The sequence below is a fragment of the Sus scrofa genome, chromosome 4 (assembly GCF_054392235.1).
Source record: "Sus scrofa isolate SSC_HxYL_T2T_F1_AM1 chromosome 4, Sscrofa_HxYL_maternal_Yorkshire_Landrace_v2.0, whole genome shotgun sequence".
Classification (NCBI taxonomy): domain Eukaryota; kingdom Metazoa; phylum Chordata; class Mammalia; order Artiodactyla; family Suidae; genus Sus; species Sus scrofa.
The window spans coordinates 35,444,843-35,461,030 of NC_139386.1; the positions used below are offsets into that span (position 1 = coordinate 35,444,843).

At 39.4% G+C, this 16,188-nt stretch overlaps 1 protein-coding gene across 5 annotated transcripts in view; it reads right to left on the reverse strand.

The window, feature by feature from the left end:
• GRHL2 (grainyhead like transcription factor 2) overlaps positions 1 to 16,188 on the reverse strand; it is a 193,408-nt gene that overhangs the window by 49,937 nt on the left and 127,283 nt on the right. For all 5 annotated transcript variants that reach the window (XM_085021961.1, XM_021090600.2, XM_085021960.1 and 2 more), the window contains 3 exons: positions 9,692 to 9,850; positions 1,747 to 1,834; positions 1,181 to 1,320 (listed from right to left, as the gene is read on the reverse strand). In XM_085021961.1, coding sequence (XP_084878087.1) covers positions 1,181 to 1,320; positions 1,747 to 1,834; positions 9,692 to 9,850 — 387 coding nt within the window. The remainder of the gene's footprint in view (positions 1 to 1,180; positions 1,321 to 1,746; positions 1,835 to 9,691; positions 9,851 to 16,188) is intronic.

The following is a 16,188-nucleotide window of genomic DNA, read 5'->3' on the forward strand; positions in this document are numbered from 1 at the left end:
CATATTGTGTCAAGAACAGCAACCAAAAAGCCCTGGTTTTACCGCTGCTTTGTTTCATACATATAATAAAATGACATGGAGGACAAAACAGTCCCAAGAAAAAGTTAAGACAGTAATGAGTTCTCCTCCTGGACTAAGGTCAATTTCAATGATTGTCTGAACACTTAGAATGGAATGTGTCAGTATGCACCTCTTTCCAGAAACAGACCTTTTCTCAGAGGACTCCAAGTTTGAAAGAAAACTAATCAACACACAAGTCACTAAACCCAAGTGGTTTGGTGAAAGACGATTCTAATTCTAAGGGAGTAATTTTTTCACACAATTTTAACTTATCACATAAAATCAATAATACTAAAAATATTACCCAAAAAATTATCCATCTCATAGCTCTACTCGTCAAGTATCACCATTTTTCTTGTTCAGATTCTGGGATGAATTTGGAATCATGATACAGACAGAAATAGATAGTCTACATTTTTCCTCACAGAACATTATCCTAACTAGTTCCTGTATTGCTACATAGTTTTCATAATTATATTTTATTGGCTGCATAGTATTTCATCAACTTGAGTTACCATAATGAGGTAATTATTGGACGTTTATGTCATTATAATATTACCTCTATAATTTCACTTGTAGATATACCTAGAACATGGGAATTATTTTTTTTAAATATTTCTTATTGTCTACAATCTTATTTTTCTTTTGGCATAAAATAATTTTCCTATCCAACGGTGACTGTTAATTTACTAAGGGAAAATTTGCTAATAGAGTTTCATTTATTCAAAGAATTTTTTGTCCTCTTGTGCAACCTTCTAAAGTTACAGGTGCAGTTCAATTTCCTACCATTAGATGGAGCTCCACTGCATCAGGCTGATCCCACATGACAAAACAAAAACACAAAATTTCTCTTGCAGATTATCAGCCTTCTTACTTTCTTTTTCTTTCATGGCTTTGTCAACACCACTGGTAGCAACTCACTCTCTGCTCCCCTTAGGAAGTCGGTTTCCTCTGCTGAGACATTCCTTTTTACAAAATTCCACTTTCTGCGGGGAATGACTGACTTTTTGTCAAATGCCTAATTTTTAAGATTAACAGTGGCTGAAGTGATGCTATCGTAAGGCTCTACCAGCCCTGAGGATGGACAGCAGGCAGTTGGATGTTAGCAGGTGGTCCATACCTGTCCTGTCCTCTGCAGGTTCGCGAAGTGAACATCGGGTATGAAGAGGACGGGCTGGGAGTGCAGGTCAGGCATCGTTTTGAAGTAAGTGATATCACTCTTCTTCTGTAACGGTATCGCGGCCAACTTCCCATCAGAGGCTGGACACAGTCACAAAACCCATCAATTTTAGAGGGTTATGAATAACTAAGAATTCTGACCTGCTTTTGTCTTAGCTAAAATTTGTGGTTATCTCCTATGAAGTTTCCCCAATGCCACACATGTGTATATGCTTCAAAAGCCTCCCCTCTCCCATCACCAAACCAACGTGGAACTGGAGTGAGCCTTCCTGAGGGGGAGCCCCAGTCCCCTGATGCCCTCCTGTCCCTCTCTGTGCCCTAGAATGCTGTGATCATGTGATTCTATCTGCTTTTCATAGGAACAGTTCACCCTGTCTCCACTGCTAGGGAAAAGCAAGCCACCCCTAACATAAGCATGCTTTACCTGCAACCCATGTCTTTCTACATGTTCCCCAGTGGATGTGGCCCAGCCAAAGCCCACCCCCTACCCCCTTCAGCCACACTCACAGTTGTTGCACTGAGTTTGTGAGGCTTGGCCTTTCCCCTTCTTCCTGTTCTGCTTCCTCTCTTCATCTCGGATTTTTCTTTCTGCTCCCTGAAAGGGAAAAACAAATGCAAACAACGACAAGCATGTTACCAGAGACTGTCTGCACACAAGCCACAGGGATAAGAGACAAAAACCAGGAGGAGAGTGGGTAGCCCCATTTCTAGCCCTCTGGTGAGACCAGGCGTCGGCTCTGAAGGCTCAGACCGCCCCTAGGTCTACGGTACATTGTTGACCTCCAAGGGATCCCATTTTTCCCACAATTCCCTCTTTTGACACTTGCCTACTTAACTTCAATTTTGAATTCCTACAGAAAAAAACGGACCCAGTTCCCCTATCCTAGAGAAGTGGGTTAAGTAAATTTAGTGGTTATAATAAAATGTCATAGGATAAAACACTGGCCAATTAACATTCCTGGGCATGGGGGGGGGTATTAAGAAGGGGCATCAACGTTGAGTGCCAATTCCCTACAAAACCTTTCCTTTGCTCAATGCCATGGGACTTTTAAAAATCATCAGAGTGGTGGAAATGAGGGAGGACTGAGTAAACTACACAGGACATGAGATCATTTGGTACATACAAATGGGATGTTGGGTTTTGTTTCAAGATGTTCATATGCTCTTGGAGATGGTGCTCATTCACCCAGCAGAAAAGAGTTCTGGGAGTTCCCGTTGTGGTGCAATGGAAACAAATCCAACTAGGAACCATGAGGTTGCAGGTTCGATCCCTGGGCTCACTCAGTGGGTTAAGAATCCAGTGTTGCCATGAGCTGTGGTGTAGGTCTACAGACATGGCTCGGATCTGGTGTTGCTATGACTGTGGTGTAGGCCGGCAGCTATAGCTCCTGATTAGACCCCTAGCCTGGGAGCTTCCATATGCCACCAGTACAGCCATAAAAGGATGAAAAAACAAAACAAAACAAAACAGAGTTCTGTCCATTCACCTCCTTTTCATTTTTTTATCCCTTGGAATCTGACCTTTTCATTGGCTTCTCTTGCCCAAACCATCCGACCTAACCAGTTGAGCATCACCTTACGTCTCTTGCCTTCTTGGCCTTCAGTGATTCTTTTTTATCCTCTTCTCTTTCTGGTCACTCTTCTCTGTCAGCTTTGCTACCTCATTTGCCTCTTTTCATTCCCCAAATACAGACATTCCAACACAGTTTCCTTTTCCTTTCCCTGTCTTCCTTCTTGCTGCAGAAGAATTCATCGATACTCATGTTTCCATGACACTCTCAAGAAGTGACATCCAGAAAGACACCCTCAACCTAAACGCCCCTAGATTTCAGATCTGCATTTACAGTTCCTGCCCTTTGTGGCCATATATTTAATGAATATTAAAATATGAGAAAAGAAAAAGGGAGTTCCCAATGTGGCTCAGTGGCAATGAACCTGATGAGCATCCATGAGGACACAGGTTTGACCCATGGCCTTGCTCAGTGGGTTAAAGATCCGGTGTTGCTCTGAGCTGTGATGTAGGTCACAGATGCAGCATGGATCCCACATTGCTGTGGCTGTGGTGCAGGCCACTGGCTACATCGATGATTCAACCCCAGGCCTGGGAACCTCCATATGCCACGGGTACAGCCCTAAAAAGCAAAAAAATTAAAAAACAAAGTACAGACTGATCAGCAACCTCTGCCACTAGAAACTGCCCCCAAGTTATCACACTCAAAAGAGAGAGATTTGCAAGTATACAATTTAATCCTTCTATTAAACACACACACAAACCAATTAAAAAGCAAATGACAAATTGATGAAAATACTAGCAATAAAATATCATAAGTATAAATCATTAAAATATAAATAATTCAAATTTTGAAAAACTAACATACGAAAAAAAAATGGACAAGAGTCACGAAATGAGCAATTCATAGAAAAGGATACTCAAATGGTTTGAAATAAAACACTGAAATATATTTTTTGCTTATCAAATTGGCTTTTTGAAAAAAGCAGCTTCCCAATTCTGGCCAAAGTAAGGCCACAACACGATGGGGATTTATGGTCAGTGAGGGCCTCATAAAGGACATGGCTTTAGAGCTATTTCCTAAAAAAATCAGTGGTTACAGCTAATACCTATGTGGTACTTATTCTGTGTGAGATGAGTTCTAACTAAGGGCTTTACATAGGTAAGATTTGGACAGTTATAATATTTTCATTAGGTATTTTAAATATACATTTTTAAGTTAAAAAAAATTCTTACTACCAAAGGGAGTAATTATTTTACCGTACATCACGTCTAAGTTTTGAATTGTCCCTGATATTTATAAACCTTGGAAATTCATAGTAAAAGAGGGTAAAATTTAGAAATACTTCCTTTAGAAGTCTCTTCAAGACATACTAGAGTTTTGTAAAGGGTTTTTTTGTTTTGTTTTGTTTTGGTCTAGATAACATAGTATTTTTAGAAAATAAAGTGTTAAATGCACAGATGTTACCTTGTTCAAATGGGTTTGAAATATAAGCAAACGCCTATTATTCCTTTTTTTGCTATATTGATGTAAGACATTTTTCTCCATATTTGAAGTCTGTACAATGCAGTATTTAATGTAAGCAGAAATGTGGAAATTTACCTACATAAATTACAGGTTACCCAAGTTGTGCCCCCAGGTATGCCAAGTAATTTACTTCTAAATTAGCCTTTTGTTTTGTACTATTTTTATGAGGAAAAGGTCTAGAATTAATCTATTTCAAGATTTATATATGTTCAATGTCAATTTAAGGAAATAAATTCACTTGCTTATTATTATTTTACAGGTATTCTTTGATATGCAGGACCTAAAGGGTTAAAATAAAACATAGAGTAACTCTCCATAGAGTTTATTTAGCCTTGGTGCCCCATCTGTGTAAGAAATTTCCTGCCCCAAATACCCAGATGTCAGCACAACAAAATAATTCTGATAGTATCCAAACTTAGGAGAACCACAGTTCTCATTTCCAAAGTAAATCTTTGACCCAAGGCAGCTTTGAGACATTCAGTTAAGATACAGAAAATGTCCTTGAACATGACCTTCTGAGAATTCCTTTCTTTCCTTTATTTGTGGCCCAAGCTTCTTGAAAATGTTCTTTCCACTCTTATTAAGGTGCAAAGAAGTTGAGTTCTTCCCAAAGAGAATAATTTGCTACAAATATCAAATTTATCATTTGCAGGTAATTTCCCCCACCTATATGCTCCCTATGGAGGGTTAAATTTGGAAGATATGCCTGAGGATTATTTCTGATTATCTTGTGATCACTCCTGCCACCTCTTGAGAGGTGATGGCTATTTTTGTTTTTTTATTTGACACAAATTGTGTCTCTTAAATTTATCTTAAGAATGTGGCCTCAACCTATTTAAAGTTGACCCAAGTACCAAGAAGTTACCAAAGAGCAGATTCTTTAGCATTTCGTTATCTCCAATAGTCACTGTCTCCAAGATCATTCTAAATAAGAATAAAGAAAAAAAGTTTTTAAAGAGCATATGGCTTTATTCTTGAGTTTTGAACAATATGTTGTGGCTGTTTGTGGTAATACAATTCTTATTTTTTGTGAAAGATAATGGAAGTAATTAATTATGGATGTAAAGATAGAATATAGGTATTGATATAGGTATAGCTATGTAGACAGATCCTGAATGTTTAATGCATAAACACATATCTTTCAATATAAGTATCATAAAATCAAAAAGAAAAGTTAGAGAAGGCAATCTCACAGGTGCATTAATTAAAATCAAGCTGGGGAACTATAAATTGTGCAGAATTCCACCTGTTTAAAATGCTAGACTATAATTGGAAAATTTACAGTTTTAAAATGGAATAGCTCTTAATTCTTTTGCTTTAGAGGATAATTCAAATTGATCATTTGCATTTATGCACCTATTTGAAAAGTGCAAAATAATTTTTTTTTCTTTTTATCTCCCAGGAATGAGTTTTGCCTGGGTTTTGAAATTAGAGCTGCAAATACCATGACTAATTATAGCAAAACATTTGATATTTTAGTTTATCAGGAAAATTAATAGCTGTTAAGGTTAATACATCCGGCTTATCCCATGAGATTTCTTCCTTACGAGTTTCCTGACCCTCAACATCAGGACGTGTAAACTAAACACTACTCACTAGAAACTCCACATCACTAGTTTTATCCCCGCTCATCCTAGGATATAGGTGAACAACAACACAACACTCTCTACACATTCTATATTTTTGTTTTTGATTTTTAGTATTTATTACATCCATAGTCTTGAAAAAAAATTCAATGAGCATCCCTTAAGTCCTCTCTTTCCCACTTTTTCTTTTTCGGGCCACACCTGCAGCATATGGAAGTTCCCAGGCTAGGGGTCGAATCAGAGCTACAGCTGCCGACCTGCAAGGCGGGATCCAAGCCACATCTGCAACCTATGCCACAGCCTATGGCAATACTGGATCCTTAACCCACTGAGCGAGGCCAGGGATTGAACCTGGATCTTCATGGAAACTAGTAGGGTTCTTAACCCCGTGAGTCACAACGGGAACTCCCCTTTCCTACTTTCAATTCCAACTATGACCTAAAAGTAAATGGATTGCCTGGGGCCTGAGTTCCATCCTTCCCTCCCTTTTTCCTTGTTCCTCATCTCACGCCTCACTTCCAAGAAGAGGGAGATGCTACCCTCCCCCTAGGTATTTCTAGAAAAACCTAAAGGAATTCAGATTGTTTAAATGCTCCTCTGCTTGTACCTTAAAAATTCCATGTTGTATGCATTTGAAAGTGCATTCTTAATGTTGAATATGCTGAAATAAAGGTGTAAGAAATCAAACCCGGATTTGCAGCCAGCTCCTCTACTTTTTCACCACGTGACTCTGGCAAGTTAACTTGTGCTCACTGGCAAGTTTCTCATCCACACAACTGTGTCTACGGACTTAACTGGCCTCTGTATCCTGCCTCATGGCCCCTCAGAGGGCTGTGCTGCTCTGATGATGAGCACTGACTGAAATCATCATGAACTGAAAGGCTGTCGAGGTTGCAGAGGTGTTTGCCACTATGCTGCATGTCCCTAAACCCAGGGCAGTTCCAGTTAATGTGTTTCCTTCTCTCTTCTCATGACCATCTCTGCCTTCTGCTCACCGATGCCCACTTCTTCCAACTCTCTATCACTGCTAAGCTACAACTCAGACATGGGAATGGCACGGCAGATCTTTGATACACCTGACTGCAGCACCTTTAAGAGTTCGGGGCAGTTCTGAATTAGCCACAAACCTCTTTTTCCCTGTCCTCTCCTCTCTGCAGTATCTAAGCTGAAGTCATACCCATTTACATCCAGTATACACCTATAAGCAGTTGCCAGCTTCTTCTATTCTTCATATTCTCTCCACCCTCCCCAATTTTTAAATAGTTGAGCCATGTCTACATTGTCTGAACATATCATTTTACCATCACTGTCTCACCCATCATTTAGAATTGGATCTATATGTAAATACATACTGAAAGCTCACCATCATCCTTTTAACAATGTCTTTACAGTCCTATTGTTTCCTAAAGCTTGTTCTTTAGGAACAATAGATTCCCCAAGAAGAAATATTCCGTGAATTTTTGTCTGTGCTGGTTGGTTGGCTGGTGTTTTTGTTTGTCTTTTTTTCTTTTGCTTCTGCCTGTTGTTTTTATACTTGAAAGTCAGCTCGGCTGGATATAAAATCCTTAACTCACATTTTCTTTACTTGATTACTTTAAATATTGTCTTCTGACAAGGGGCTGCTATTGAAAACTTTGATGATAAAATTTTCCTTATAAATGACTTCTTAACCTATTATTTTTCTTAAATTCCCAAAGAATTTTTTTTTTTTTTTTTTTTTTTTTTTTTTTTTTTTTTTTTTGCTTTTTAGGGCTGTACCTGTGGCATATGGAAGTTCCCAGGCTAGGGGTCAAATTGGAGCTGGCCACAGCCACAGCCACACCAGAGCTGCATCTGAGACCTACACTGCCGCTCATGGCAATGCCAGATCCTTAAGCCACTGAGGGAGGCCAAGGATCAAACTCATATCCTCATGGATACTAGTCGGGTTCTTTACTAGCCACAAGGGGAACTCCCCCAAAGAATATTTTTAAAGTCCAATAGCTTAACAATTTGATACTGACTATCCCAGGCCAACTTTCCCAAGTGCATGGAAGGCCATTTAAAAATGTATACTTCTTAAGTTTTCCTCATTTACCATTTTTAGCATTTCTTCTGTGCCATTGTTTTTCTTCCTCAGAGATCCATATTATATACCTATTGGATCTTCTTTACTTCTCTTCTTTATCTGTTATTTTCTCGGGTTTCTTTATTTCTTCTGAATTTAAAAATCTTGCTATTTTCCAACTTGTATTTCTCTTAAGAATTACATTATCTTATATTTATTTACTCTTGTGTTACTTGTTGTACAGTCTTTACTTTTGAGATATTTTAATATTTTACTTCGAAATTCTTTCATATCTCTTTTCAAATCATTCTGTTCTCCAAACATCTCATGTCTGCGCTTATCAAACTGTAAATTATGTTGCCCTTCATAATTTCTATGATTTACCTAATTTCACTTAGCTCATTTTGAAATATTAGGCTATAGAGTTCACCTGCCTTGTGGGCATGTCTTTCTGGGATGCATCCCTTTTCTACAGGAAGTCAGTCTGACCTTAATCTCTTTTTTCATGAGACGTTGAATGAAATTCAACTGTTTTTCTTTTCTGTTGATCACTTCTAAGTGAAAGGAGTGGACTAGGATAGTTCTTCCAGCTTCGTGACTCTCATGTCCCTGCTTCAGTTGTGTTCAAAAAGTGATAAAAGAAAAATGTCACGTATTTCCTGAGATCTGTCCATCTGTATCCTTTCTCCTCTTCCTTTTTATTTGGAACTTCTCCTTCCTTTGAACCTTTTTTTTGTTTTGGGTCCAACTCAACTTGGATTCTACTCCCAGCAGTCATTTCCCAGAGTAGGATTTTATCCTAGAAGGCAACTTCAGTTTATAATTCTCCAGAGCTTATGGAGCCCCAAACCCTTCAAAGTTCTGTCCCCTTGCATCCAACTGGTACCCTGGAGTCTGCACTGTCCATCCTGCTCACTCCAGTTTCACACCCCATCCTCAGAGGGCCCACGTTGCTCTCCAGTGCCATGGGTCAATTTGGTGGGTTCCCTGTTCTTTGGTCATCAAGTGGTCCCACTACTTTCCCTCCCAATGTTGACATCACACAGACCTCGAAATTGTTGATGCTTGTTCCCATTCCTATTTGGGATGTGGCAGGGTCTCTTATCACATAATCATGGGATTTTAATTTTGCTATTATAATTGCTCTGTCTCTTATGGATGCTTATGGAGGGATTCAGGAAGATTCAAAAACTAACCTCCTGTTTTTTTGTTTTTGTTTGTTGGGTTTTTTTTTTGGCCATGCCCATGGCATATGGAAGTTCTGCTCATCACAGTAGCGACCAATCCATAGTGGTGACAACACCAATCCTTAACCTGCCAAGTCACCAGGGAACTCCCGCATCTCTGCTTGAAGTATGTTTGCTAATGAACTTATTTTATAGGTGCCATTTCTATTCCAAAAGACTCTAGATGAGACCCCATTTAGCCCACAAAATAATAAAGGTTACATTGACATGTTCTTGGACAGGATCTATCTACCCACTAAGAAATATTAATTGATTATTTCAGTTATCTAAATGAATCAGATGCATAGCACAGTTCAATGTCACAGTTCAATGTCACTACCATTCAAGTAGTGGTAGAATGTTGACTAAAATAAAAAAATACAGTTGACTAGATATCTAATAGGAACTGAGAATGAAATATTACTACTCCCACTGTGATTGCTAAGTGATTATATTGACATCATTAGACAAGAGAAGGTGATAAGGAGGGAATGTCATGAAAAGTATTATCTAATAACAAAAATACCTTTATGACGGTTTGTCATCTTTACTCACTTTGTCACAGAAGACCTTGATCTGGCAATAAGCTCTATGAATGGGTTTATTGCTACGATTATTATAACTGTATGTATCAATCTGAATCATCAAAGGAAGTCCTTTCACCCCTTTTTGGGAGGAGAAATCTGTACTCAGGCAATTCACGGTGATGAAAATCTAAAGGAGGAAAAAAGAAAGGAAGAAGTTCACCATAAAAAAGATCTACTAAAAAAATGCATAAGCCTTAGACTTGAAATCAAAATACTAAACAAACCTATAAGGACAATTGAAGAATATTTGGATTTGCTCAAATAAAAAATTGCTGAACACATATATACAACATGATTAATTATATAATTTATAATTATAGAGTTGTAAAAATTTTTCTTTTACATTTAATCTTGAAACTGACAATTTCAGTTACTTCCCTTAAATTATATCAGCAAAGTCTTGCCTTTTGTCTGTGTGTGTGTGTGTGTGCGTGCGTGCGTGTGTGTGTCTTTTTAGGGCCACACTGCAGCATATGGAATTTCCCAGGCTAGAAGTTGAACCTAAGCTACAGCTGCCAGCCTATGCCACAGCCACAGCAACACCAGATCCTTAACCCACCGAGTGAGGCCAGGGATCAAGCCTTCATCCTCACGGATACTAGTCAGACTCATTTCTGCTGAGCCACGATGAGAACACCAGTCTTGCTTATTTTTAAAACATGTATAAGTTAGCTGGGTAAAACACTGTCTCCTACACAGATGAAACTTGTCACTTCTAATAATTATATCAATTTTTCTATTTCTGACCTGTGGGAGAGAAAAATAAGTAAGTATGAGATTTGAAACAGTCTTATTATTTTTTATTACTGGTAACGAATGTAGTAACTGGCAGAGAATAAGCATTCAGTAAACATCTGATGGATGAGGTCAATGAGTTTACCTAGACAGCCCACTAGATTGGGAGGCAAAAGCCCCAGGTTTTAGTCCCAGCTCTAATAATAACCAGATAAGAGACCTCAGGCAAGTCACCTGTTGTCTGTGGTTTTCAATTTTCCCTTTAAATCATTTTTAAATCCTTCCCTGCAGAACAGAGTGTAAATAGTAACATACTTTCATGCTCTTGAAAAAGTAAAGGAAGAGCTGGTTAAGGTCAGACATGAAACAGGGGAAGGAAAGGCAGTAAAGATTGCCCAACAGAAGAATGACTAATAATAATTTTTTAGGACTTCCTGTCATGGTGCAGCAGAAATGAATCCAACTAGGAACCATGAGGTTACGAGTTCGATCCCTGGCCTTGCTCAGTGAGTCAAGGATCCAGTGTTGCTGTGCGCTATGGTGTAGGTCACAGATGCGGCTCAGATCCCAACGCTGCTGTGGCTGTGGTGTAGGCCAGCAACTGTAGCTCCAATTAGACCCCTAGGCTGGAAACTTCCATATGCCACGAGTGCAGCCCTAAAAAGCAAAATAATAATAATTTTTTATAAAATATTGGGAGTAAAAATGGCTAAATTTATCCTTTTATATAGTGTGTAGATGTCAATATAGTCCATTTAAAGTTGATTTATCACAGACTACGGCCGTGAGGATAGCATCTAGAGTGATGTGGCAACTACATGAACAGTAAGAGGCAGTCTCTGGGGAGAACCAGGCATACCATATTATATTCTTGGAAATATTTTCTTTTAATACATCATGAATTATTTTTATTTAACAGAAACCTTTAAACTTGCTGCTGGTTTTTTGTTTTTTTTTCTTTTTTACGGCCACATCTACAGGCATATAGAAGGTCCCAGGCTAGGGGTCAAGTCAGAGCTGTAGCTGCCCGTCTATGCTACAGCCACAGCAATGCCAGATCTGAACTACATCTGTGACCCAGGCCACAGCCTGCAGCAACTCCAAATCCTTAACCCACTGAGTGAGGCCAGGGATTGAACTCACATCCTGATAGAGACAGCATCAGGTCCTTAACCTGCTGAACCACAACAGGAACTCCAAAACTTGCTGTTTTAAAATTGTACAGTGACGTATTCTGAAAACCATTTCAACAGATGTAGTATCTTACTCTAGTTTTATTTGGTCCCCTTGAAATGCATATTCACCTTCAAACCCTTCAGCTGAAGCCTTTTATATTGTAGAAACACCACTAAGGATAACCAGGCAGAAGGCAAAGAGCCACTGCCATGAGCTGCATTTTAAAGACCATGGGAATTTTATCATCTAATTCAAGTTCTGTGCCTATAGGTATTTAGGTATTCATATAGCCAGACCTCTTGCTGTTAGTGTTATATCTACATAAAGTCATTTTTTTGTTCTTGAGCTTCTTACTTGGCAATGAGAGACACATTAGCAAAGCCCCACATCAATTTCAGTCAAGGCCAGATGAAACATCACAGTGACATGCTAATTAAACCAGCCTTGTACGTCATGCCACAGACTCTGTCTTCACCAGCCACATCTGAAAACCAGTGCCTCAAGATGCGCTAACCACGAATATGGTCATTTCATTCATTCATTCATCCTATATTCATTCTACAAACATCAAGACAAGCCCACACTAGGTCAAACACAATATTAGCGACTAGGGATACAGAGGAAATCCAGACCCCAGCCTCCTGCAGCTGACAGTCCAAGGGAAAGACAGGTGAGTAACCAGCAATGACCAACAGAAAGGCTGTGAGAACACAGAACAGAGCCCTGAACTTGGGGGACACATGAAATACAAAAACCCACACAGCCACTGGGATGAGACCAGGAATTCCATAAATACCTGTGAATTATTTAGGAACAATAAAGACAGAGTAACTATAGATGCAAATGTCAAATGGTTTCGGGGAGCTGAGAGACAAAAGCCCCTCAGAAAGAACATGCCATGCCTGTTTCTCCTACTGGGCTTCCAGGGTAAGAGTAGACTGGAAAATTCTATCTACTGCTCCTGGAGACGCCCTAACTGCAGAGAACATTCACTCATGCCACAGATATTCTTAGTGCCAACCACATCGCTGAGACTCTGCCAGGTACTAGCACAGATGCACCAATTATGGTCCCTGCAATCACAGAAGTTGGAGGCTGGATGGGAAAAACAACATGATGGTATCCTAAAGATTACAACACCTTCATCAAATGCCGATCTTTAGGTCAAAAAAATTAAAGGGTACTTTCTGAGGAACACCTGACTTCTTCTTACTGCTATGGTCATTATGGACAATGGGGTTATCTTGGCCACAATGTATAAATAAACATGGCTTTATATCAGTGAATCAAAAGATCACTCTGGTGAGTGATGTGGCTGATCATATTTGGGGCTGTATATTTCATGCAGAAATGTTCCTTTCAGTGACTGTAATTCACAGGGGCCTCAACCCAGACTGTTTTTTCCTCTCCCTCGTAAAGCCTGCCTAGTCCTGCAGAAGCCAGAAGATGAAAGTGTTGGGTATTTCCTAAGCTATCAGGATTCATGGTTGGCTCATTAATTTATCCATATATCACTCACAGTGGACAAATAGTCAGGCAGGAAGCAATATTAATTCTGGCTTTGTCAGCTCCAAGTCTCGACTAAGAAAACTTCGCTGATAGATCATGTATATATATAAGGGCCACCTGACTAGGACACATCCAGTGAAATTACAAACGCTTACTGGCAATATCCTATAATACACAGATTAAATCCTCCTTGGAGAAGCTATAACAATCAGCCACCCAGAAGACAGCATCTTAAAGGTCAAATGAGCTACAACACACCGGACTCCACCAGAAGACACTTGGGTCCTCTGAATGGAGAAAGGTCCTTAGTAGAAGATCCAGTGGGCTCTCTTTGATTCATGGCATCCTGATTCTACAAAAAGTAAAGAACCCAAGAATCTGCCTTCTCTGCTGCACTGTGTTGCCAGCTCCCAGAGTTATCCTAACAAGCAGGGATTTTATAATAGGGTTGGGATGCTTTCTTCTTGCCTGGCTGTCTGACCCAATAGCAAAGTGCAGTCTAAGTGCCCGATGGTATCAATCACAGCCTCACTGTGCTGCACTTAAAACCCAAATGGTTGAACTTTAACTGCAACTTGGGTTGGGGGGGAAGGCATGGATGAACATTGTCTAAAACCTTGGCTTGTGACTGATAAGCATTCATTTGTTTCATCCTGCAAACCCAACCATGTCCCAGCTCTAGGCACAGCAGGCAAATGTGAGCGCAAATTTCTTGGAAGTTTATCTACGAAGCACTGTTTGTAAATGTCTATTACAGCAACTTAAGGAAAAGAGGTATGCTTTCCCTCACCAAGTGTTCATTCAAATGTCAAGCACAGAAAGTTCTTTTTAACTTCAGTAGAAGCTCTGATTATGTAAAGAAATGCTGTCGACAATTGATCTGTCAACCTGCAGTTAATGAATGTTGTTTTCCATAATTCTTACAGCACCTACTTTATTTTCTAGGAAAATTTTAATTGAATCAGGTATACCCAGGCAGATAATAGGTACAATTTTTAATTTTGTCATTGGTTCAAAGATTGATTAGGATAGAAAGATATTTGTAAAGGTACTAAGACCTTTCCAGAAATAGAAGCCATCTTATGACAACTGATAGTTTTTAATAAAATCATTTTTGACACATAAATTGCAACCCCCCTTTTGTAGTTCCTACTGAAGAAAAGTGACTACGCCCAGGTTATCATACCTTAGTTGTGCATTATGTGTATCGTAAGACTTGTTCAGATAAGGACAGAAAAATGGGCTTTAGAATTGCTACATTAACTTGATAGTAACGCCCAAGGTTTTTCTGAGACTTGCTATTAAAATAGAGAGACCAATCTTGATTTACAAAGCAATTTGGGATTTAAAAAATCATAAGGTCCATGATTTGGTGGAGAGTATCTATTTTCCTCTTTCAACAATTGTATTTGTATTTTATCTGACTAAAGACTAAGAAACCTACTTATTTCCTAAGATTGAGAATCTCAAGCGCTCTTTTAAGAGAAATTACATACACATAAGCCTCCAAATTACAGGGATATGGCACCATATATCAAGAAGTCAGCATTTTCACTGTAAAACACAATCTATAAATATATATTTGTAAGTACGCTCTTGCCAGTTTCTCTACTCTATTTTCTTCTTGGTTCCTGGAATTATTACAGACCTTAAAGATGGTTTTCATTTCAGCATTTTTTTTCCATTTATATAATTGCATTTGGTGCAAGTGCAAAGCCACATTGAGAGAGAAAGACAGACTAAAAGTAAATGCTTTTAGCAGGTGAAATCTCAGTGTCAAGCAATTTTTCATTTCCTCCATCAAGTGTCTTCTCATCATGCCACAAAGTTAAGACAGCAGAGCATCGAGACAGATTCCCTGCCCTCAGAGAGCCTGCAGTTTTGTTGAGGATCTAAGAAACTTCTAGATTCCCTGACACCCCCATTTCTATAGCACCTGTAATGAACAATTTGAGCTGATGATCTATTGCTTTATGTTCTCCTATAGAAATTGTGGGTGTGGGGAAGTTCCCGTCATGGCACAGTGGTTAACAAATCCAACTAGGAACCATGAGGTTGCGGGTTCTATCCCTGGCTTTGCTCAGTGGGTTAAGGATCCGGCGTTGCCGTGAGCTGTGGTGTAGGTTGCAGATGCGGCTCGGATCCTGGGTGGCTATGGCTGTGGCGCAGGCTGGTGGCCACAGTTCCGATTGGACCCCTTGCCTGGGAACCACCATATGCTGTGGAAGTGGCCCTAGAAAAGGCAAAAAGGCAAAGAAAAAGAAAAAGAAAAAGAAAAGGAAAGAAAGAGAGAGAGAGAGAAGGAAAGAAAGAAGGAAAGAAGGAAAGAAGGAAAAGAAAGAAAGAAAGAAGGAAAGAAAGAAAGAAGGAAAGAAAGAAAGGAAAGAAAGAAAGAAAGAAAGAAAGAAAGAAAGAAAGAAAGAAAGAAAGAAAGAAAGAAAGAAAGAAAGAAAGAAAAAGAAAGAAAGAAAGAAAAAGAAATTGTGGGTGTGAGCAGAGATATACAGTTGGTTTGCTCACACAATCTACCGCATATTCTTTTAATTCTTAATATTCCCCATTTCCAGAACATCCTGAGCTTGTTCCCAGTCGCCAGCTCTCCTGTGTGCTCTGCGCTCCACCTCAAGGCTGTCCCCACAGATCACCACATGCCCGCTCCTTCTTCTCATTCAGATTTCAGGCCAGGTCCATGCCTCAGAGATCCCAAACTTGACTGCCCCACTTGGGGCTGTCTTCCTCCTTCTCCTCCCGCCTCAGCCCATGACCAGCACACCCAGCCGCACTGCTCTTTTCTGGTTTCTCTGTAACACTTAACGTTATTTGGATTTATCTTGTTGTTTATCTCTTTAGTGCTTAGTTGTCTGTCTGCTCTGAGTGTCTCGAAGCCCATAAACAGAGGGCTCTTGTCTGCCTTAAGCTCACTCTTTTTCCAGTGCCAGGCCCATGGCAGACACTCAACAAATATTCATCCAATGAATTAAGAGAAAATTACTTTCTACATACACATCTTCCTCCTTATCTGTGCTCTTACTTTTCATAAGCGAA